At 34.5% G+C, this 24432-nt stretch overlaps 2 protein-coding genes across 2 annotated transcripts in view; one reads left to right on the forward strand and one right to left on the reverse strand.

Annotated features, from left to right (window-relative positions):
- LOC129247177 (kinesin-like protein KIF14) overlaps positions 1-22411 on the forward strand; it is a 36717-nt gene extending 14306 nt beyond the window's left edge. The window contains exons 2-5 of the mRNA XM_054886170.1: positions 16427-17040; positions 17103-17286; positions 19281-19640; positions 21453-22411. Of these exons, the coding sequence (XP_054742145.1) occupies positions 16427-17040; positions 17103-17286; positions 19281-19640; positions 21453-22283 (1989 nt within the window). The 3' untranslated portion in view covers positions 22284-22411. The remainder of the gene's footprint in view (positions 1-16426; positions 17041-17102; positions 17287-19280; positions 19641-21452) is intronic.
- On the reverse strand, positions 1376-11709 carry LOC129247178 (uncharacterized). Its single transcript, XM_054886171.1, has 2 exons — positions 10944-11709; positions 1376-2571 (listed from the first exon to the last, which is right to left on the reverse strand). The coding sequence occupies exons 1-2, from the start codon at positions 11095-11097 to the stop codon at positions 2363-2365; spliced, it is 363 nt and encodes a 120-aa protein (XP_054742146.1). The 5' UTR covers positions 11098-11709; the 3' UTR covers positions 1376-2362.
- Positions 22412-24432: the final 2021 nt, after the last annotated feature.

Here is a 24432-nt window from a genome sequence, read left to right on the forward strand (position 1 = left end):
TTGGAACGCTATCGCACGCTTCATGCCCAAAATTTCAGAAAAGATAGCATGACATGAGCCAACCAACTTCTCTAATTGTTATTCGACGATTCTCCATAACAATTATCTCCATTTTCTCAACATTTTTATCGGTTGTTGATGTGCTGGGACGTCTAGTGCGAGCGTCGTCATTCACAGCTTTCGAGCATGTTCGACCTTCTGTGAAAAGTTTATACCACTTGTAAAAATTTTTTTGAGTCAGAGTACTCTCGCCGTCTGCCACTGTCAACATTTCAAGTGTTTTTTAACTCTCAATTCCATTTTTTACACAAAATTTGATGCAACTTCTTTACTCCATTTTTTTTTTCGATAGCAGAAAAACGTCTAATACGCAAAACGCTTGTCTTATTTATGCCTCTCACAAACAAATTAAACACACTATATTGCTAAAACCGCGAACATATCTTTAAGACGAGTGGACCAACATAAAAAAAATAATAATCGCAAGTCGAATGTACGTAGCCCGCGAAGTTTGAAACCTTGACCTTATAAATATTTCGAACACACCTCGTATACCGTGGTAGCCAAATAATATGCAACTATTGCCCTATTGGCAGAATTAGCATGCGTCTGCAGATACTTCCTACTGACTGTTGGTCCTATCAAAGTGTCAGTGGCTTGTTTTGCGAGGGCGACCGTCTCGGTAATCGACAGTCTCTTTATTTCAATTAACTTATGAACTATTCTCAAAATCGTGCAAAGAATCGTGCAACACACGCATATGCTGAAGATCTCCGTTCGGGTGTTTTTGGGTGGCTATGAGTGGCTTTTATGTCCGGGGTTGAGAAAAGTTGCGGTAAAAACGACAAAGTGTTTCATATTTAAACATATCTAAACATATTTTCATTATTTCCCTTAAAAAGCTGGTGTAGATTAATTTTAGTATAAGTTGAAGTCTTTAGCACGACAGGATTTTGAAAAAGTGGTGGTAAAAAGATATGTTTCATGAGTTTTTACTTCTAGTATTGTAAACTTTTGGACATCAGAATCGTGTTATGCGCACAAAAATACATCGAATGGCAGTCTAGAAAAAAACACGGGGCTTGTTCGAAGCACGTAATAAAAGCGGAAATATGGCTGCACTAATAAATGTTTGCAGACCAGTTGCAAATGCTGATACTTCTCTGATGTTCGGCATTTATTTGGCATGGATAGGTGAAAATGAATACGTAAATAAAAATAAATATTTTTCTTGATAATTTCGATATTGACGGTAATTTACTGATTTTCATGTAGAAATTACTGCTTTATTAAAGAAAATACCCTTGTACCTAAACTTTATTGATACACTGGACATATTATACATATGTATGTATTCCCTCTTATTCAATTGAAAGTAGACCAGTAATGGTTATTAAATATATGTAAATATGTATTTAATTTGCTCTTATTTTATAATTACATTGCCAACTTACAAATAAAAACTTTATATTTCTTTTATAAGTGTTCATTTTGTTAACTTTCAAAGCTACAAAGCGTATACAAGTACAAACATAATAATAACAAGAAGCCAAACAGTTTACATGTGCACAAAACATATCTATATCATGTATTTATTTACATTACATGTCTTGTCTAATATAGACAGATTCAACGCCATTCCGTTTATGCATATTTTTTGCTATTTTTTTTTTAATAATTTTATTTTTTTTATGGTAAACAATTATACTTGGAAGGGTTTGGTTATAAAAATTATAAATTATTTCGTTTATATTGAAAACATTAGCTTGCCTGATTCAGTCTCTCTCCTAAATTATGTATGTACATATATATTAATTTTAATACATATTTAAATTTCAGATTTTTCCATGAAATAGGATGTAAATATGCAAGAACATACGAATATAAAAAGAAATGTGTATACATATTTATCTGCGTTATATCTGTTACACGTATTACTCTATTCGTACGTAAGGTTCTGAATATTATTAATAAATGTATAAAGTATTTATTAGTTTTTTAGTATAAGTTTTATGTGGTAATATTTCCTCCTTGTTTTGTTGTTATTTTGTTATTCCTGTACATATGTATATGTATGTATAAAAATACGGAAAGTGGTAGTGTTTTTGTTGCTGTGCTATAGAAACTACTTCGTTCACGTGTTGAAATGCATTTTTTTACTTAATTCCTTTATCTATGTAGCTGTAGAAGTTTTTGATCTAGTAACTGCACCGTCTTCAAAGCATTTGTCGTTGGTGCACGTCATTCACGACATTTTTCGTTGGTTGTTGTTGTTGTTATTAGCACTTCATAAATATTCCGCGCTTGCTCAATTTGAAATCCACTTCGGTTTGTTGACACTTAAATGCTGTGTGTTCGAGTATTATTGCAGAGATACATTAGCTGGTTCCATTGACGTCGTCTGCAACTCCTTCTCTTCAATTTCTTCCTCATGCTCCTCACAAATACTATCGTGATGTTTGCGAGACTCTCGTTTGCGCATGTAAGTGGTAAGCGGCCTCTTTTTCTGTTCCCTGCAGAAGGGGCACTCCTTCTTTTGGGCCTTTACAGATTTTACTTGTCTGCATTTTTCTGTAAGGAAATAAAAATATTCATATGTGTATTAATATGCATGTACATATATAAAAAAACGTAATGAGTAAGAACTTTCTTTGTTCTGCGAATATGTGAGCATATAATATTAACTGTGAATAATTGTTGCTGATATACAAAGTAAAGGTTCTTAACAGTGTTCAAATTTTATATATGTATAACGCATGTGCATTACATAGTCTTAATAAAGGGAAAAATCTAACAAATTTCAATATATAACGTATTGCAACAGAAAATACGCATTTGCCAAATAAAGTACATGTAGTTATATGTGTACATTTCCTATTTAGTTTTCATTCAAGCCGTTGCTTCATTAAGCTTTGACTCAGCATATGACTCAGTATTTTAAATTCACATGTACAATGCGTAATTGTATTAATTTTTCAAGATTCTTTTTACGATGCTTCAAAGTTATAACTGCACTTAAAATTAACTACTTCTATGGATAGTTAAAGAGATAATCTGACGCGATAAGTTTGTAAGTAAAAGTTAACTACATGAAATGAATACAAATGATAATACATACATACATACATACTACGGAGTCAGCCAATTCTCAAACCTATATTATGAGATTGTTAAATACCTATATATAACATACATATCTATAAATTGGCGCTTATATCCTCCATTGATTGGCTGAGCTTCTCCTCCAATTTGTTGTGTGCGTTCGGATGTTGCTCCACAATTGGAGGGACTTATAGTTTTACGCCGCCTTTATGCTTTTTCATGACAGCGGTTTTCCATTGCCATTACCTACAGAGGGGCGACCGCTGTTAAAAAAAAAACCTTTTCTTTCATTTTGGTGTTTCCTGACCACAACGGGAGAGACTTATCATGTACAATTAAGATAACGAAGTCTTGCTCTAAATATAACAAAAAACATACCCAGTAAATATGTATTTTGAATCGAGTCTAAACAATATATCTTCATATCACTACTGATTATTATAAACACCCAGCTTACAAGTCCAAAATAACTAACCTTTTAAAAACCTACACCTTAATTGCTTTGACATTGTATGGTGTTAATTTAAAACACGTTCTAACCTTTGATTTTTAATTTTTAAAGCATTTTGGTGAGAAACGTATCGCCGAGGTCGAGACTTTTCAAATGCAAGCTTTTATAGACAATTCAGAAAAAATGTGTTATCTCTTCCACATAAAATATATTTTGTTATATATTTCCATATGAAATCATATAAAAATTTGTTCTAATAGTGATGGGCTCAAGCAATAGCAAACCTTCTGACATGAAAAGAGCTTTAAAAATATAAACAGCTTGGAGGCGGGTATGTCTCTCCATTTGTAGAAAATATCAAACATACACCACAAATTGGAGGAGAAGCTCAGGCAGACTAAAATAAATGATTTACCATTATGATTTCGAATATTTATAATATATTGAAATATGTATGTATATACCAATACATATATGTACTTGTATAAATGTACCTACGTGCATATGTTATACAATGGAAAAGTTAACATCTCGACGCTAATTTATGAGAATTTGTTGGTTAAAAATTGTTTTGAGTGAATTGACCGAAGTATAATATTTTGTATAGCAAAGCAAAGGGACCTATCAGCAAGTACTGATAATAATAGGACTATGAATAAGTTCGTGCGGTTTTACAACAGATGGCGTAACTTGATTATTATTCCATCGATCCACATTTCCAAACATTCATTGGAGAGCTACTGTCGTAAGGCACAAACGTCAGTATAAGTTTTTTATTTGAAGCGTAAACAACTATATTTTTACCACACTTGAAAATGTCGAATTTCGTGCCAAATAATGTGTTTTTGCGGGGAATTCTTCTTCATTATTTTAATATGAAGAAAAAAGCAGCCGAAAGTCATCGTATCTTGGTGGAAGTTTATGGTGAGCATGCTCTAGCTGAGCGAACGTGCCAGAAGTGGTTTGCACGCTTTAAAAGTGGTGATTTTGGCTTGGAAGACGAAGAACGCGAGGGTGCGCCGCCAAAGTTCATGGATACCGAATTGGAGGAATTGCTCGATCAAGATCCGGCTCAAACGCAAGAAGAGGTTGCAAAAACTTTGGGAGTTGATCAATCAACCATTTCCAAACGTTTAAAAGCCATGGGAATGATCCGAAAGGTAGGCCATTGGGTGCCGTATGAATTGAAGCCAAGAGACGTTGAACGCCGTTTTATGGCATGCGAACAACTGCTTCAACGGCACAAAAGAAAGGGTTTTTTGCATCGAATTGTGACTGGCGATGAAAAGTGGGTCCATTACGACAATCCAAAACGTCGGGCAACGTATGGATACCCTGGCCATGCTTCAACATCGACGTCGGCGCAGAATATTCATGGCCTGAAGGTTATGCTGTGTATCTGGTGGGACCAGCTGGGTGTTGTATATTATGAGCTACTGAAACCGAATGAAACGATTACGGGGGATGTCTACCGACGACAATTGATGCGTTTGAGCCGAGCACTGCGAGAAAAACGGCCGCAATACGCCGATAGACACGACAAAGTTATTTTGCAACATGACAATGCTTGGTCACATGTTGCACAAGTGGTCAAAACATACTTAGAAACGCTCAAATGGGATGTCCTACCCCACCCGCCGTATAGTCCAGACCTTGCGCCATCCGATTACTATCTCTTCCGATCGATGCAACATGGCCTGGCTGACCAGCACTTCCGTAATTACGATGAAGTCAAAAAATGGATCGATTCGTGGATTGCGGCAAAACCGACCGAATTTTTCACAAAGGGAATCCGTGAATTGCCAGAAAGATGGGAAAAAGTAGTAGTAAGCGATGGACAATACTTTGAATATTAAATTTGTAACCATTTTACGTCAATAAAGTTTCAAATTTCGAAAAAAAACCGCACGAACTTATTCATAGTCCTATTATAATATATTATCAAAGCAAAGCATAGGGGGTCCTATCAACACCGCCTATTTTCAAACACTGTTCATTTGAAAAATACTGATAATAACACAGTGGTGATCAAGTCATATGCAACTATTGCCCTTTCTAGAATAATAACATACATACTTATTTTTCTAGCTCAGTTTTGTAGAATGTTGATTAAAAGTAAAATTATTTTAGTTTGGTATGCGTACTTTTATTTAAAGTTTTCAAATTAACCAAACTCCTTTCCTTATAGAAACAAATAGTTAAATTTTTTATACCAACTCGAAAAATGCGTGGACAAAACAATACAACTCCCGATAATAGTTTCAAGCAACAGTATTATATCGATATTTTACTGTTACTTTTAGTTGTTAAAGATATAAAATCAATAGTTTTTTTGGTGTTGTATGGTTCACTAAACAGAGTTAGTTTACGGGGGCGGCAGCTCTTGGTCGGGGAAAACCCCAGTCATTCCGGTAACGTAAATTAAATTTATAATGGCAAGAGACAAGTTTGGAATAGGACTACAGAAAGAGATCATTTCTGAGTTTTAAAATGGAATGACACAAAAAAGTATTTCTACAAAATTTAATGTACACAAAGATGCGATTTTGAGAATAATTAATAAGTTCATTAAAACAAAGAAAGTGCCTGTCGATCACCGAGGCGGTCGCCCACACAAAAAAAGTCAAAGGGCAACAGTAGCAAGCATTAAATATTTAAATTTCCAAATATCGGTGAGAAGTGTCCGTAGTCGCCTGTTGAAAGCGTCGTTATGAGGTTGCCGTCTAGCACAAAAGTCTAAGATATCTGTGAAAAACCAATTAAGGTTAACAAATCAAAAACTATTCTCTTCAGTGATGAGTCCCAATTTAATTTAATAGGTCGCGATGTGGGCGATCGCCGTAGCCGAATCGGTTGGTGCGTGACTACCATTCGGAATTCGGAGGAACGTAGGTTTGAATCTCCGTGAAACACTAAAATGAAGAAACAAGTTTTTTCTAATAGCGGTCGCCCCTCGGCAGGCAATGGCAAATCTCCGGGTGTATTTATGACAAAAAAAAACATTTGCCGTTCGGAGTCAGCTCAAAACTCTAGGTCCCTCCATTTGTGAACCAACATCAAGACGCACGCCACAAATGGTAGGAGGAGCTCGGCCAAACACCCAAAAAGGGTTTAAGCAACAATTATGTACGTGATGGAATTGTTATATGCGAAGGTTAGTTAATAAGCGATATTCGAAGGTGCTGTGCTTCTTTTCAGCAAACAGAGTTGGACCACTATATAAAATTAATAGAATCGTAGATTAATATCTGTTCAAAAATATTTTAGAGACTGCTATGCTGCCATGTGCTACTGCTACAACATACTTTTTTAACGCAAATTTAGAAATTAAACTAAGTTTTTTTGCATTTTTCTGCACCATGTTTATTATTTAGCTTAAAACAGTACAAATGTAGCTTAATGCCATCATAGTCACAATTGGAATGACCTTGCGCGTTGATAAGCTAATTTTTTACTAGAACGGTGCATCTGTTCATACATATGTATGCGTATGTATATCGGTAAATTCATAAATGAATAATTTTGATTATAATACATGCATGAATTTTTATAAATGACATTATGTATGCCATACATACATACATACATACATATTATATACCTCCGGTCATATGCGATTAATCGACTAAGCAAACAACGTGTTGAGAAATAAACAGATATGCATGCGCTCATTTACTTATTACAATATTTATTTATTCTTACTTTTAAATATTTATTTATTCAAATAAACTAAGTGCTTGTTTTTGTATAGATGTATATATGTACTTATATACATATATATGTATTTTACCGCTGATAAGATAATTATAATTTCTGAAATGTGTAATTACATTCATATACCATATTTATAACGGGTAATTTTTTAAAGGTATCAAACTTTTCTTTTAAATAAAGAAATCAATACGGTAAATAGTATTTTGGCTTATAAACCTCCAAGTTTTATAAAATTTAGTGTTGTTGCCTGTGTTTTATATGGAAATTCTGGTTGATCTTATTTGATATCACTTTTTCCAGCTCCTTCTGTATACCACTGTCTCTCTTCTTGGCTTCCAAGTCATACACCGATTTCTCAGTATAAACAAGTGACTTGGCTTACCCTTACAAAAAGCAGGTAGTGTGCATATGGCGGATTGGTTACCTCTTCAGTCATGGAGAAAATATATGGTATAGAGCATTTTTTGAGATGCACCGTTAGTAATGCGATAATTTGTTTATTTGCAAAGCCACGAAACAAGAAGAAACACGTTTCCATGACAGTCGGGTCTACGTTACCGGAACGACCCGGATTTATATCCGGCCAAGGACTGCCACTCCAGCAGCATTCCCCGTGCATGTGTGGGGAATGTTTATGCTGTTACAACAACAGCAACAAGAATATGTCATAGCGCGAAGCGAAGCGCTATTTTTTATTGAACATCGCTTTATAAATCAGTTCAAAGTTTTTACAGTTCTTTGGAAATATATTTTTCAGTTTAGATTAGTAGAAAAGTAAAATAATGTAAAACTAAAAAGGGAGTTTCTTTAGAAAAGGTTTGAAAATTTTAATTTATTTGTATGTGTTGATTATGCCTCAACTCAACTACTCATATTTATTACATTTTTCAAAGCTGCATACATTACATACTTTCAAAGCTGCATACATTACATACCTATGTATGTAGAAATATATTTTAATTGAGATCAACATACGTGCATATACGTACATACATATATATGTATGCAGTTTAAAACTGGTAACCACTTGATCCACTTTATCCACTTCAATGCATGTATACGAATGTATGCATATGCACACGTGACGTATACGTACACATACGTTTTTATGAACATATTATCCGGCACAATGTTTCGATACAAAACTTAATTCAATAAAAACTGGAATTTGCTGCGAAATAAAACTAACGCATTGATCTTTCATAATAATCGCAATCTGATTGATGCGAATATTTTTACTGAAAACTGCATTTATTTCTTGGAAGCGAGTATAGTTTATACTTAAGCATATTTATACATCAATGCACGTTACAGAAAAAAAAAATGCAAATGTTTAGTAAAATGCTGTTGTGTTTCTTTGGAATGCACGGAAAACGCAATAAAATAATTTCCATTCAAAGTTATGTAAATATCGTGATTAATGTATTTAAATGCAAATGCATGTAAGGCGGTTTCCATAGCCGAATGTGTTTGTACAGCGTAGTAGGCGCAAGATTAGTTTAACAATTTCAGGCGTTCTCTTGATAGGCGGTTCTACGTAATGGAACGGCCCGGATTTATATCCGATCACATTTATGGGGAATGCTAATGTTGTTACAATAACAACAATATCGAAAAATTGTCTCTAACAGCAGAATGTTTATGTTAATAGCGGTACGAAATGGGCGCCACCTTTACATTCGATACATATGTATGTACATCGTGGAATATAACGTCTGGTGGAATTAGTTATGTGATTGATAATAGTTTTCAAAGCGATATGGATATTATTGATCTATCCCAAAATACAAAAGTCGTTTTGGATATTTCAAAAACATAATATAATATAATACATATTACACGATGTTTAAGATAACTAACGAATAAAGGAGCTCACCAAAAATGCTTTCACTCGTGGAATTACATACATATGTACATATTCACATATGTATCTATGTGACCTCACTTGTTTTTATGCAAATACATATATTAATTTCACGATCCACTGCTAACATTGTTTTTGAATTTACAGCAAAATGCTAAGGCAATGCATAAACAACAAATGTTGTTTACCTGTTTTAGGAGGGAAATTTACTCACACAGAAATATAAATATAATAGAAACACTACTTACATATATACATACATATGTATGTGTACATTCACACATAAGTTTAAAAAAGTAAACACTTTAAACAGGGTTTTTCGCTCAATATTGCGTCGTTCCAAAGCACTTAACTTAGATAAGCGGTCTAATAATCGTAACTTATCTTTCAAGCTAAGAATAACTCTTCAAGGTAATTTATATAATATATGCTAGTATGCTTAGGCAATCACGGTTATATATGCTTGTATATATGTATGTATGTATACATTAATTTTTTCGGCATAAAGATAATTGCGGATTTTTTGGAATTTTTTTTTGATGCATATACATATGTGTAAGTATGTATTTGTTTATATAAATTTTAATTTAATTTAACTTTGTGTTAATTAAAGATAACTTCTTTTTAAATTTGGGAAGCTCAAAATTGACCTAACAGACTTTTTCTTATGATTTTATATGGAACCCGAATTTGGTAGGAACTATGTACATATGTATGTATATCAACGAATCATTTACGCGCCCTAACGAGCATACATACATATGTATGTAAATATATGAACAATAGGGGTCTTCACGTCGAGCTCGTTCTTTCATTACTTAGAAGTTTTACATATATTTCGTGATTGTAAATCCCAAGAAAGCGTTTAAGCATCAAGTAGCGCCGCGGTGGCAAGCTTGCCAATTTGATCGCTAGTTGGCAAAATAACAATCAGCTGTTTTGCAATTGGCATAGTCAAACACGAAGTTTAAGTTTAAAATATCAAAAAAAAGGAAGGAAATAGAAAATATGCATTGTTAGATGGATTTTAGACACTAAGATGTACAAATTTCTTTAAATTCAATTAAAATAACTTGCAGCGCTTTTCGTTAATTGACTAATAATTTTTTTTTTCTCGTGTGAGAACCCCTAATATAATATGTTTATGATCGTGCATTGGCGGATTCAGAAAATCTCTTTAGAAAGGTTAGTTTAGATTTTGTAGATATCAAGGCGCAATAGGCACACTGGCAATGAAAAAGCAAATAAGTAGATATATGCATGTGAGTACGATTGTGTATGTGCAACTAAGTAAAAAATATCCAAACGTGCTCGTAGGCAAGTACAAATCAAGCATACCCGTATATACGGATGGATAAATGTGTTAAATGAATGTATATGTACATACATAGTAAATATATGCAAGTAAGGCGGTTGGGCGTGATCTGTTACTTGACCATATAGGCGTCAACGAGTTTGTATCACAAGAGTTGATGACCTTTCGTTGATTTTTATATTTTCAAAGCATTTAACTTTCTTATTTATGTATAAATAAATAAAACAAATATTGCAAGTGGTGCTCTTATACATATAAGACGTATAAATCTAGTGTAAAGATATGAAAACTTTTGAGCGATTAACATAGGACTCAAGGCTTGTTGAATAGGTAGTAGGTATAGAAGATATCTAGATTGTAAAATTTTGTTTAAATTAATCTAAACTGTAAATATTTGATTATAGCTTTTATAAGGACTAACACTAAAACACATTGTTATTGCTCTACTGCTACTATCTGTTCACTTAACTTGTATTAGCATTTTATGTATTCCCTACCTTGAACCTTGCTGTATGAATCTCTAGATGGAGAACTGGAACTGTTTTCGAATGTGCCATAAGGAAACTGTTCATAGTCACGAATATTTGAGTTGCGTACTGACCCACCGTACGACAGTGTCGAGTCACCAACAAATACACCCCACACATCCATGGTCAAATATAAAATACTACAAAGAGCGTTTTTGATGTATGTATGTGAGTAGGTTTGCACTCGGCGTTTAGGCTTTAAGTTGATTTCCACGAGTATTTCTTTGCGCCAACTAGCGACGCTGGCACTTGTACGTAATCGTTGTACTAATCGTAGTTAGGACCAAGCAATTTTTGGTATGATTTTGTAGATCCCTTTCTGCAACTGAATGAATGTCGACGAGTTTAAGCTGTGCGTTTTGCTTTTTAATTTTAAATGTCCTATATGCTCTCGTCACTAGCCTCAATTCAGTCATAAATTGGTACGGCAACTGCGTTTATCACACACTGAACACTTGGTATAGCTGCTAGTTAATGTACCGAAGGCATTTCTTGACTTTTGTGTAGACATACACTATATACTCGTGTGCATATGTATGTAAATATGTAAGTACTTTTACAAAAATGCGTACATTTACACTGTATTGTATTTTATATTAAACTTGTTTATTTTTTACTTTTAATACATCATTCTCTAAATGCGAACAGTATAGTTGTGTGCGAAAATGCTAAAAATCGTAAAAAGTTCACTTCATTGTCCGTTGAATTCTCGCAAGAGACTACGCTAAAATTGTACTCTCATCCGCTATGTATATTCTTGACTTTCCCATATACGAGTATTTTTATAGATTCGTCGTTGTTTGTGTATGTGCAGTTCAGTCGACTGGTTTTGTTGTTTATTTTCTTGTATATTTGCGTTGCGTTTATTTTGCGTTAGCTAGTCTCGTGTCGATTTTTTTAATGCAACCGAACACCTCCACCGCAAATCAGCACAGACTACTTACGAGCCAAATAAACTGTACAAGCGGCTTGTCAAACTACACAAGATTTTACGTTTGATCAAACTGTTTATGTTGAAAATGGAGGCCCCCGACCATCAACGTTTAAACAAAAATTTAATTTTTTTAATTTCCTATTTGCATTACTCAAGTTTGATTAAGTCACTTGTAGCGTGTATTGTTAAAATATTTAATTTAACACTAGAACTACGAACCGGTCAAAATGACCGGTTGGAACATTTATTTCCCATTTCCTCTTAAATATTCCAATTACATTTTTTTCGATAATGTCATGATTTTTATTAAATTTGTGTATAGAATAATATTATAGATTATTTTGTTCTTACGCTTCCAATTTTCAGAGTTAACTATGTGTTATACCTAAATATACGAACCGGTCATTTTGATCGGTCATAAAAATATCATGAATACTTTTTGTATATTCTTGAAATATTCTTTTTGAATATGGAAAATTCCCGGAATTCAAAGATTTTGCGTTTTCCATATATTATGCGAAAATGTGTATAACTGTAATATGGTATATACAGTTATACTAAATCCGTAATATGAATACAATTTCTACAGTCAGTCTGTAACCCCTATCTGATAAGTTATCATAAATCGTAGCATATAAACATTTCAATTTAGTATTCTTACTTACCGTGTATAGTTGCAAATGACAATAAATTGAATATTTTTTATATTTCTTTATAATCTCACATTATTCTTGCATACATTGTAAGTGGTTTCTGATTGAATATTTTTTTCATTATTAGAAAGGGAAATAAAATTATAGTTTTCAGTTAGAAGTTATTACCCTGAAAATGGCGTCACATTCGAAAAACACAAAATTTCTTAAAGATATAACAAATATATGCGAAGATATATCCGAAGTTGTCTGCAAATCAACAAATATTTCAGCGCTCCAGTTTGATAAAGAGAAAGTCTATGTATCCAGTGATAGTGAAGAGGAGAACATACTCAAGGTATGTAAAAGAAAAAGTGTAAGATTTCCGTCCTATTCCGATGAGAGTGAAGATCAGCAAACTGAAATTGCTAATGGAACTATTATATTATATATACAATAAATGAATAAAATATGTTTCTTTTGCTTGAAAATTTAATTATCTTATGAATTTTTAGTTTTATTTCTAAATTTCTACTGTTTTGTGTAGTTAAACAAAAAAACCGGTCAAAATGACCGGTTAGTTGAAATAGGTATATGGTAAATCTTCGTAGTTCTAGTGTTAAAAGACTACAGATATCACATTTAGTACAAATGGTTAGTACATACATATGTTTTTTTAGAATTTGTGGATTTTCATAGGTGAAAAAATGCAAAGAAGAAGACGAAATCATGTAATTATCGTAAGATACGCCATTTAGTAGTAGTAAGATACAAATTTTGAAAAAATTGCTTAGTGAATAAAATTGTCGACAGACATCATGTGACGAAAGCAAAATACTCTCTCAAAAATCTGTTTATGATTCTGTTAATGCCGGTGATGGAGAAAATGAACAAAACAAAAACGTTTTGTTAATCCGCTTGTGTCGTTTATTTGGCCCTTTAGGTGCAATCTCTATTATTGAGACGTACATATATAAGTTAGCGCATGTGCTTATCTTAAAGAGAGAAAAAGAGGGCGAATGGTGTACGTGAGCAAAACGGGGTAGCGCGCTGTGAAGGTAAAAATATTGCTTATATGTACAGTGAACCAAAATTAAAACTACACCAAAAGGATTTTGTCTTTGACATGCATTATCCTTAAAACCATTAAAAATTTCAAGTTGCAACCAAAAGTAGCTAAAAGCCTATTTTCTTTTCTTTGAATAAGTAGAAACCATAGAAACTATTTTGAAAAATTCATTTCATTACTCAAAATTTCTAAAAACAAATGCAGCTCCTTTTTCGAGGACAAACAAAATTCAAAAAATGACTGCAAATTCCCAATGTGGTTTAAAGAATACCCAATAAATGTTTCTTCCCGTGCGGTATCACTGACTGAATTTGTGACAGCGCTCTCACGAAAAAAAAATGTTTTGTATCTTGTCATCTATCGTCTTAACAAGGACTGATTGGGAGAGTGTAAGAATACGTGTAAAATAAGCAGGCTCAATTCTGCTGCCGAATTCCCCATGACGTGTCATGCCAAGTTACTCTCACAATTTGATTTCGGGTTTCCAAACCTTGTAAACTATTATTCTTGGTAGGAATAACTAAACGCCCAACGCTTAGTGCGTTAAAGGCGCCCCTGATTTTCTAGCCGATTTAGTTCATAAAACCACGTTCACATATGTATACAGAGATTAGCAATAAATCCACAACAATCAATCTACCCGTTTAAATATTGTCAATTGATGAAAACACAAAGTCTCTTGTGGTCATTTTCATTGCTGTGTCTACATATGCATCATATATGCGAGTTCCTTTTGCAGACTCTTAGTTGCGGCTGCGTTTTTATCTGTATATATGCATAATAATATTTAATAAACATTTTATTAGAATTATGTATGCAAACCTCTTTTCTTTGCCGTCGTCCAATTTAGTTAGTTTTTACATATACATTACCCTCTCCGCTTACAAACTCTTCCGCTTCAATAACCATTAGTGTTGTAATGTATTTCACGGCAATACTTTCATTGTGGCACCACCGTATGTTTGTTTTACACGTCACGTTGGTCAAATGTCTATTTAGAGACAGCGATTCCTCACTGGTCCTGAAGTGTATCGAGAAACTTAATCTACTAGGAACGTATAATTTCATTCGCTCGGGACACAGGGGTATAACTGGGAACGAAATAACGGACGCGGTGGCGAGAGAGGCTGCGACGTCGCCTTTAATAGGACCCGAGCCCTTCCTTGTTATGGACAACACACCATCAATTAGAAGCTCAGGAGTGAAGAGGTTTATAAACTCATAACCCTCCCCAAGGATAAACTGTGAATGCTCACGGACATTATCACAGACCAGTGCAAACTGCGAAATCATCTGCACATGATCGGGATTTAGTCTACGGACTCTTGTGTTTCTGCGACCTATCTCAGGAGATTCCAATGCACTTTCTCCTGGAATGCAGCGCTATAGCGCGGAGAAGGTTTCTTGGCCAATTGCAGACAAAAAAAGGTATATATGTTCAATCCAACCCAGCTGTATCCTGAGTTTAATAAGGGAACTGGGTCTGGATGAGATACTGTGATATGAAGAGGGCACAAAACACCGTGAAGTCGAAGTGCAAACCTCATAAGGGGCTGTTCATAAACCTCGTGTCCCGAATTCCAGAAAAAAATTGCCCCCCTCACCCCTTGTGACTCTCTGTGACAAATCTTTACACCCCCCTGAAAGACACGTGATAATTCGTGATATCACCGATAAAAAACCGCAACCTAGCGGCCATGTCTGGTAAAAATAATTCAACTTCCTCGTGAATTTGAAGTTGGCAAAAAATTTAATTTAAAGTAATTTCAGTTTTTTTAATTTCTCCTCTCGACCAGCATCTTCAAATCGAAAAAAAAAATGTTTAAACTATACCAACCAAATTAAGAAATTATTTTTCATATACAAGACAACCAAGACTTTTAGAAAAACTTTGTTTTTTCTATCCCCCAGACGGCTGCCAACCGTTTTTATTCGCAGTTTTCTTTCATTCTTTCGTGTAGCAGTAGTCAGCGGAATTTGCCAGTCCATGCGAAAAAAAATCTAAATACACATAAGTCGAGTCTCTATTTAACATTAGTAGGGAAGGTTTTGTCAACGCCTGCTGAAGAAGCGGCGTATTTAATCTTGTACAACCTAAACAGATGTAATCGTCTCACAAGCCTCCCTAAGGACTAACTGAGAATGCTCATCTGCTTTCATCTCGGTCCAACCCAATTCTGGGCTTATTGGAGGAACTGGGTTTCGATGAGGTATTGTGATGAGTAGAGAGTAAGTAAGGAATGTTAAATGCGGTTCGGACCGAACTTTATTCACCCGCGCACGTTTTAGTAACATTTTATTTGGATCGACCATTAATTTTTGGAATCACACAAACTCATAGAAAATGAGAAATGTATATTATAAAAGGGGGTGAAGTTTTTGTTCGATCTTTATGTCGGATCTAAATTTGGGCTAGTTTTATTAAGTCCTTAACGAACACCCAAATGAAAGTGTGGCTCCACCCATTTTCCAAAAAAATTTGAATAATTTTATTTAATTTAAAATAGAAGTATCACGCTAATTTCTTTTTTAATAATTAACGTTATGTGAAAGGTGGGCGAGGTTACTGACCGCCCATATCATAAGCTTACCTTGTATGAAATAAGTTTTGTTGGATATAAATGCTTTGGGAAGCAACACGTGTACAAAGTATGGAGTTTTATTAAGTAGTTATCGAGATGTATGCATTTTCTAAAATGTGGACTGTGGTTTTGATACTTATTTGTCTATACCAATCTCGATTCCTTATTCCAAAAAGTCCTGTATACTTACAAAAACAATTTGCATAAAGATATTAATCAAAAATTATTTCACTTAGGAAAACCTTGGAGGCAATTCGAAGACAGTTATGCTCGCCACTATATCGCCAGCTAATGTGAATATTGATGAAACCCTGTCCACATTGCGTTATGCCTGTCAGGCCCGTACTATAGTCAATCGAGTGAAAGTGAATGAGTCGCCTCATGATAAAATAATACGAGAATTACGTGCCGAAGTTGACCGCCTGAAATCATTGAAGAACGAATATGAACGCCAACGTCGTTTGTCGGCCAATACTAATCCTACGCCAAGAAAAATTGTGATTGAAACATCAGTTGATGAAAGTGAAGTCGAAGCCTTGCGGCAGCAGCTTTCCGAACTCGAAGGAGAACTGGATAAAGCGCAAAAATCATGGATGCAACGTTTGAAAGAAGCAGAAGACCAGCGCAAGTCGGAATTGCGGCTTCTTAAGCGTAAAGGGCTTGCATTAGAATTGTCAACGGATCAGAAACATGCGTGTCTTGTTAATTTAACTGCTGATGCAATATTTAGCAATACTCTGTTTTACATTTTACCACCTGGACAGGCTACAATAGGCCGCACACGCACTTCAACTTATTGCAGTCAGCCAGATATTTTACTCGACGGCCCGTTGGTTGCATATCACCATTGGCAAGTTTTTATTTTTACAAATTTTAATTCATAATTAATTATTTATTAGCCTTATATTTTAGCATAATCGAAAATGAAAACGGAGAACTGTTCATAACACCTCAAAATAAAGATTTCGAAACCTATCTGAATGGCGATCTTGTAACCGAACGTCAAAAAATGTTTCATGGAGATCGTTTGGTGATAGGCGGCACACATTATTTTCGAATATCAAATCCATTCTGTTCACAACGAAGTAAAAATGTGGTGAGTATTCCCCAAAATATAAACGATAGCAAAACTCGTACAGTTAAAAAAAAATTATAATAATTTAATTACCATAAATAAAGAAACGGTTCAAAAAGTTATTGCATATTTTAAATCGGCGTTATTCCGTATATTTCTTATTGTTTGTGGGTAACAGTTTTCCCCCAAATAATTTTGGGCGATTGTTACGAGTTTCGATGCAATCAAAAATATATTGAAATATAAATAAAATATAAAAAATATATTATTTTTGACTCGCCGTAAAATATATTGTTTATCTTTCGCGAAGAAAAGTTTATTATTTTTCAAATTTTCATCTATTTTTAACGCTTATCCTTTTTGTACCGTTTTATGATGTTATTCATCTTCGATATAAGGGATCTTTCAAAATGCGCGCCTAGATGTTGTTTAAAAAAAAAAACAAAAAAACATGTAAAAATTTAGAGCTACAGCAGCAATATTCTCAACAGAACGTCCGGTTTTTGGTCTGCTAGTCCTTTTTTACCCTCGACAAACCAGTTTGTTGAAATTTTTTCACCAAACTTTTAGTTGTCAACTCATTCCGACGATTATTTTCACCAAAAAAATCACAAATTTTTCGATATATTGCTCTTAAAGAAAAGAAAAATTTTCTTATAACTTTCAACAATTGCTGTCTACTTAACAAATGTCAAAGATGACATGAAAAAAGGTACCGTCTAAAAATCATTGACATCTAGTCGTCACTTTTGAAAGACGTTTACAATTTCAGATATTTTTCGAAGCGGTTTTTGCTTTTAGAAATCATGAATTACTAATTTTCGAATTTTAACACTGGTTTGCTCTCCCATTTCATTTTTTTTATTTGTTTTTTTTTTCAACAAATAACACAATATTTAAAATTTAGCAGAGGAGTTTAATATTTGGGACTTCCCGAATTCCACTTTCAAAATAACTTGAAGTTAGGCGTGATTGCAAAACAATGATGTCTGATAGATTAAAACTGTACGACTTTAGGTTTTGCTTTGAAAATTGCCGCTTGATAGATAATTTTTTTTTGTTTTGTTTTAATAAATGGAAGAGCATTTCAAATTTTGTTTTTGCCATTTAACCCTCCGTTGGGCATCCGTATCTGGCCAGACTTTTTCGACTTTGGTCCTGAATTTAACATATTTCTATTATAGCTAACGACTTGAGTTCCCAGGTAGCTTCCTAAAATTTAATTTTCTATCGATTTATGGATACCTTTTAAAAAATATCCTCGAACAGGACGAAGAAAGTCCAGACCCGGGTGCCCAACCGAAGGTTTTAAAAAATGTGTCCAACGGAGGATTAATGCCCAATACACTGAAGAAATAAAATATATTTGTTTTTATCGCAGTACTCGTCCCTCGCTTTTTTACAAAACCTAATATTTAAGTGGGTGTACACGTTTCGCCTGGAGCTAGTGTATGTTGTCGGCCAAAAGGCGGGATCCAACCATTTTGAGTAAAAAATTCTGCCAAAAATGATTGATAGTTACGCACACCTTTATTAAAATTCCATGCGAAACACCTAATTTGTGGCAGGAAAAATATTTAAATTCTAGTGCGCATAATATTGCCTAAAACAAAATGCGATAGATGGATTATAATTTTTCGATGCATACTTTCCGGTGGAATTACATAACAGTTTGAGCGATATATGGTGAGGAGCAGGACGATTCACAATTGTATTTTAGATATGGCAGTTAATCAGAAAATTGCATTCAAATTCACTCTAAAGAGAATCACATCATCTACCCGACATTCTCAATGTACGAATCAATTTTTTATTTACACGATTTAACGCCAAAAGAAATAATACTATAAGTTATGACCAAACTATACTAAACAATGGTTATTACAATAGTCTTAATTATTTATTTGTCACTGATCATACAGCGACTTTACGCTTTCTGCCTTTGAGATATCAAGTAAACAAAATATTTATAAATACAAGTATAATTTAATAATAATGCATATTTTTTTCAATAGGTGGTTGATTTCCAAATGGCGCATGATGAAATCTTACATAAGCAGGAAGAGAAACTTCGACGAGAATTAGAAGAGGAAAAGCGTGCGGCTCTGCTGCGCATAGAGGTAGAGCGTGCCGAAAATGAACGTAATTTCAATGAGCGCATGCAGAAGCTGGAATTGGAACAGTTAACATATAAATGTAATAAAGAAATACTGGAAACTGAACGAAAGGCATTTCAGGAAGAGGCTCAAAATAATGCCAACAAAACGACTACAGAGGCACTTTACACACCGACTTTTAAATCAAACCTGCTCGATGACATCAACAATATTATGCAAAATCCCAGTGAAAAAGGTCTTCATAAAACACAACTCTTGGTATGAACGCTTTTTGACTTGACTTTATATGTACAATTATATTTATATGTATCTATATATATTAAGTATAAAAGTTCATAGGTTGTTGTTGTTGTAGCAGCGCATCAAGCCCTGCCAGTGCGGTGTAGTCACCGATCGTCATCGTCTATCTAATCTAACGGTAGGCCCAGGACACATGCTGAGGGATAGGAGTTTGGTGAGTGGGCTTAAGAGTGCATGTGAATAGGTGGGTAGTGTCGTTCGGGGTACCTTCACAGCAGATGAACCTACTACAATATCCAAAGTTAGGCGGATCTCACGAGGCAGTTGAAGCTCTTCGTCTGCGATGAGTGGTGTTTCGATGACGGCATTCGGGGGTCGGAAGGTGGAAGAGACTCCCGATGAATGTCTGTATGCAAACTGTCTGATCCAGTAGTTGTAGTCGTGTTTGATCCTGGATCTTGTCAATATAGTCGAAGAGATATCTATCTCCTGACTCCCCCAGGGGGTGGCTCAGCCTCCAACAAGTGTCTGCAGTGGTTATTTCTGCGGTAGTACCCCAGCAAGAACTCCTTGCTGAGCATCTTATTGTGCTTCTTAACCATTAGCATGGAATCCACGTTATGTAGATGTTGCAAAGAATACATCTGGAGGCATCACTTGGCTATCCCGTTGGCAGTATTCTAGCAGGTCCACTGCGAATCTTGGACTTTGCCTCAAGTGCTACCGAAAAGCGATTTGAGGAACTTTTTCTCCGGTTTGGACCTTAGGGGCTGGAGGTTCTACGCAGTGATAAAGCGAGAAATGATGGCGACATAAACGGTCAGTTTGAGACACAAGCCATCAATATCATTGTCGGACGCCATTATTGAACAATCGTCAGCATATGAGAGCAATGGTTGATAGGTATTACTAGGTGAATTATTTTCGGTGGAACAAATGGCAACAATAGACATTTATCAATTTTACATTTATCCAACTGTTAAAATTTACATATGTTCGGCACTTGTTTTGTATAAATAAGAGAAAGTGAATATGTAGCCGAAAAAAATAACGGAGTTTTCTATATGTATATTATATATATTCTTTCTTTGATGATTTCAATAGTGACGATAATTTACTATTGAAAATGACGAAGAAAAGAAAAAAACAATCACGCAAACAAAATTTGTTTGATGCAAATTTAAAAGCCTTTGCGCGCAACAATGGCAGAATTTTTGGACAAAACACCATAATTTTGCCAAAGCTTTTAGAATTTTACATTGAACGCAATATGTACTTTAAAAAATCGTGCAGTAAAGACAACTCCCTGTTACCTGCTGCCCGGCAGAATATTGGAGCGCATATTACAGGTGAACATCCGTTGGTAGTTGGTGATTTCATTTGGCGCATTTGGCATTCACACCTTCTAAACGATCATAGAGGACAACTTCTAGCAGATCAGACAGACGATACGACATTCATACATGTATGCTGCTACTACAACAACAACAACATCCAATAACACGTTTTATAAGCTTTCACCCACAATTTCTTAAAATTCATGGCGTGATGAACGCTTTTGAATCACAGGCTCGCGTTCAGTGCACAAAACACGGAAACTAGTCTCATAGCTAAAAACAAAATGTATTATTTTTTGTAACATAAATAACAAATTACGTACATGCTTTAGTATGTCCGAACTTTATGTTAAAAATTTTCCATTAATACAATAAAAGTAATTGTTCCGAGAGATAACTAAGGTTTGATTGAAATTACCACCATATTTCGTAGCATTCGACATTTTCCTGTTTTATAATTTTGTTTTATTAATCAAAACTCTTTCATTTCTAGGTAAAGGAAGCAACACAACGTTGCCGCAGCCTGGGTCTACAAATAGATTTTCGGCATTCGCAAGTTCTTGACGAATTCGGCATATTTCACACTGTCGTACTACTCCATGATAGTTTGCTTCGGCGTAAAGCCGAATGGCCTATTGCGAGGCTTGGTGTTTGGCTTGATATGGTGCGTATTAACGAGGATTTAACATCTGAAAATATTTTTAATTGTGTGGATATGAACTGGGAGCCATGGGAAAATGACGAAACTGCAACATTAAATGATTCGCTCAACTCGAGTCGTATTTCTTTAAATTTAAGCATTGTTAAGGATGGTTTATTAAAAAAACCACTAACGAAATTACAATTATTTGAAACTTCTTCGCATTCCCCTTCATCTGTCAGCACGTCGTCTTTAGAAGAAGGGAAATGTTTTATTCAGTCAACGGTACCTAAAAGAGGTATAACAAAAAAAGTTTTAAGCTACGACGATTGTAACGACTCGTTAGAAAATCGTACATCAAATACCTCCGAGAAGATAACTTCACCTACAACTGTGCGCTCCAATAATTTAAAAGATGATTTTACCGTCTTAGCTTTAGCGCATCTACGTGATATGGAGCGTTCAGCTTCACGTTTAAGATTACTCTGTAATCGGTTTAATAATGAGAGGGAAAATGTACCTAACAACACGCCAAAACAGCCGGAACGTTTAAAGGAATCGCTAAACGAACTGGACAAAATTATACATGGAATGCGTTTCGCTCTTGACAATAGTGCGTTAAGTGAAGACAGAGAAATAGCAGAATCTAGAATGCAAAAAGCGGTACGATTTCTCATAGATTAGATTAGTTAAATCTTATATACATCTTATTGTAATTTTTCCCTAGTAAAAACTGTACTTATATAATATTATATATTATTGTGTTTCGTTTGCATGCCTAAAATAGAAGAGAATATACAAATTAAATAAAAGCATTTATGTTTATATGTTACAGAATTCTGTATACGCACACTTACGCCTTTCTGCGTCGACGGTGCATATGAGAAACTATCTGGTTGACGCTTCATTCCATGGCTCAGAGTAGAGTCCATTTTATGTATGTACATTAGGTAGGTCTAATGTTTTATTTATCAGAGATACTCAGTTCATTCTATTTTACGAGCAAGCATCGAAGCCTAAGCCCCGTCAGTATGGTATTTTAATCCGAACTAAACCTCCCACCGCAGTATTTAGTCGGCAGACGATTTGACCATGCTTAACGTCCATTACTATCCTGATGCTATGCGCCACAAATTGCGTTTACTTGTGACGACCCATTATTAAAACTATTTCTGGAGGGAGCTATTCCTTCATGTTCCAGCCCATATCATAGAAAAGTGAGTTTCTAAGTCTCGTATAGTCAGTTTACCTGCATTTTAACCTCTACATAGGTTTACTGGGCTATACACTTCCTTGATGCTCGCGTCTACGCCTTGTCTGCTTGCTTTATCGGAGTTGCTGCATCACTTCAGCAGCCATATGCTCTACCTCGTTCCATGCGTATTTGCTCTTTAACATCAATGGCCCTACGTTCTCCGGCGTGACAGCTGGGACTATCTTCCAGTTTCTTCTTTAGCCTTCTAAAACAGTGACATATGAAAAGCACATATTCCGCAGTATGGAGTCTCTCCATGCTCAAAGTGATGAAGGTACACATTAAAACGAATATGACCACTGGGAGTTTGGGTTAGTAATCTACTTCATCATGCTTTGTCTCGAGGCAGTTAGTTCACGTATGTGTTTAAAGTTTAATAAGCAAAATATACTTGACGCGGTTGAGGAAATGACACAGCATCTAAGGATAAGTCGCGTGAAAAGTAATTAAAGGGAAATATTAAAAAAGTGTAACCCTAGTACGAATTATAACGAATAAAAAATTTTAATTTGGTCTTGGTACGTGACTGTCATTAATTTTTTTATTATTAATTTTTATATGTGAGTTCTTAAAAACTCAACACAGAAAGTGGTCAAGTGGAAGTGGTTATTAATCCGTGGGAGAAACTTAAATTAGTGCTTGGTGACATCACCCTTCGCATCGATTACTGCCATGCACCGCTTTTTCATTAAAGGCACCAGCTTTTCGCACTCTTCCGATATAATGGAGTTGCAAATTGATTTGCGTTCCAATTTTGCTCTTAATTTCATATGCTGCCTTTTTAGAAATTTAGCAACAACTGAGAGTTGCAAATCGATTTTATTGTTACCAATACTTGGAAAAACGATTCAAGGCTATTAAGTTTTATGTCGACGAGCATGCTGACCCATATGATCTTCTATCTCCCAGAACATATTCATTCCGCATGGGGTTAGACTTAGGCGATGATGATCGTTAACTACACCGCACTAGCAGGGTTTAGCAAATTGATACAACAGGACATCAACAACGCAATGCTTTAGTGAATTATTTCTTTCTTTTTTTTTACTTTTATTTATTTCTTTTTTTACTTTTATTAATTTTTTTTTTTTTACTTTTATTTATTTACTTGTCCTTTATCACCAAATTCATGTTTGTGTTCAATACATACGTTGCATAAGAAAAGTATGTGGAATTTTTTTCTATTTTCAAATATTAAAATAGTACTAAATGACATTACAAAGAATATTAGTATATGTACATGTTCTGGAGTGAATAACAATAGTATAATAAAACATATAATAATAATAGAAGATATTGATTTAGAGCTAAAATTAAAAAAAAAAAAAAACAGATCAAAATCAAACCAAAAACAAGAGGCTCGAATAAATAAATAAGAAAAGTACTATTTTCACAAGATTTTGTTGAATGCTAGCAAGACTTCTAATTCATAGTGGTTTAAATTTATTAAATACATTTTAACATTTTTATGGAATGAACTAAGATTTTTAATGGCATACAGATGGAAGTAAATTTGTGCGTAAGTTGTTAATTTCTAATGGAAAGCTCTCCAGGTAGCCAGATTTAATAAAAAAAAGA

This window comes from Anastrepha obliqua, chromosome 5 (assembly GCF_027943255.1).
Source record: "Anastrepha obliqua isolate idAnaObli1 chromosome 5, idAnaObli1_1.0, whole genome shotgun sequence".
Taxonomy (NCBI): Eukaryota; Metazoa; Arthropoda; class Insecta; order Diptera; family Tephritidae; genus Anastrepha; species Anastrepha obliqua.

Coding starts and splice junctions, on each gene's coding strand:
- LOC129247178 (XM_054886171.1), bottom strand. CDS start 11,097: ATGGATGTGTGGGGTGTATTTGTTGGTGACTCGACACTGTCGTACGGT. Junction 2,572..10,943: donor TTCATACAGCAAGGTTCAAG/GTAGGGAATACA, acceptor ATTTCCTTACAG/AAAAATGCAGACAAGTAAAA.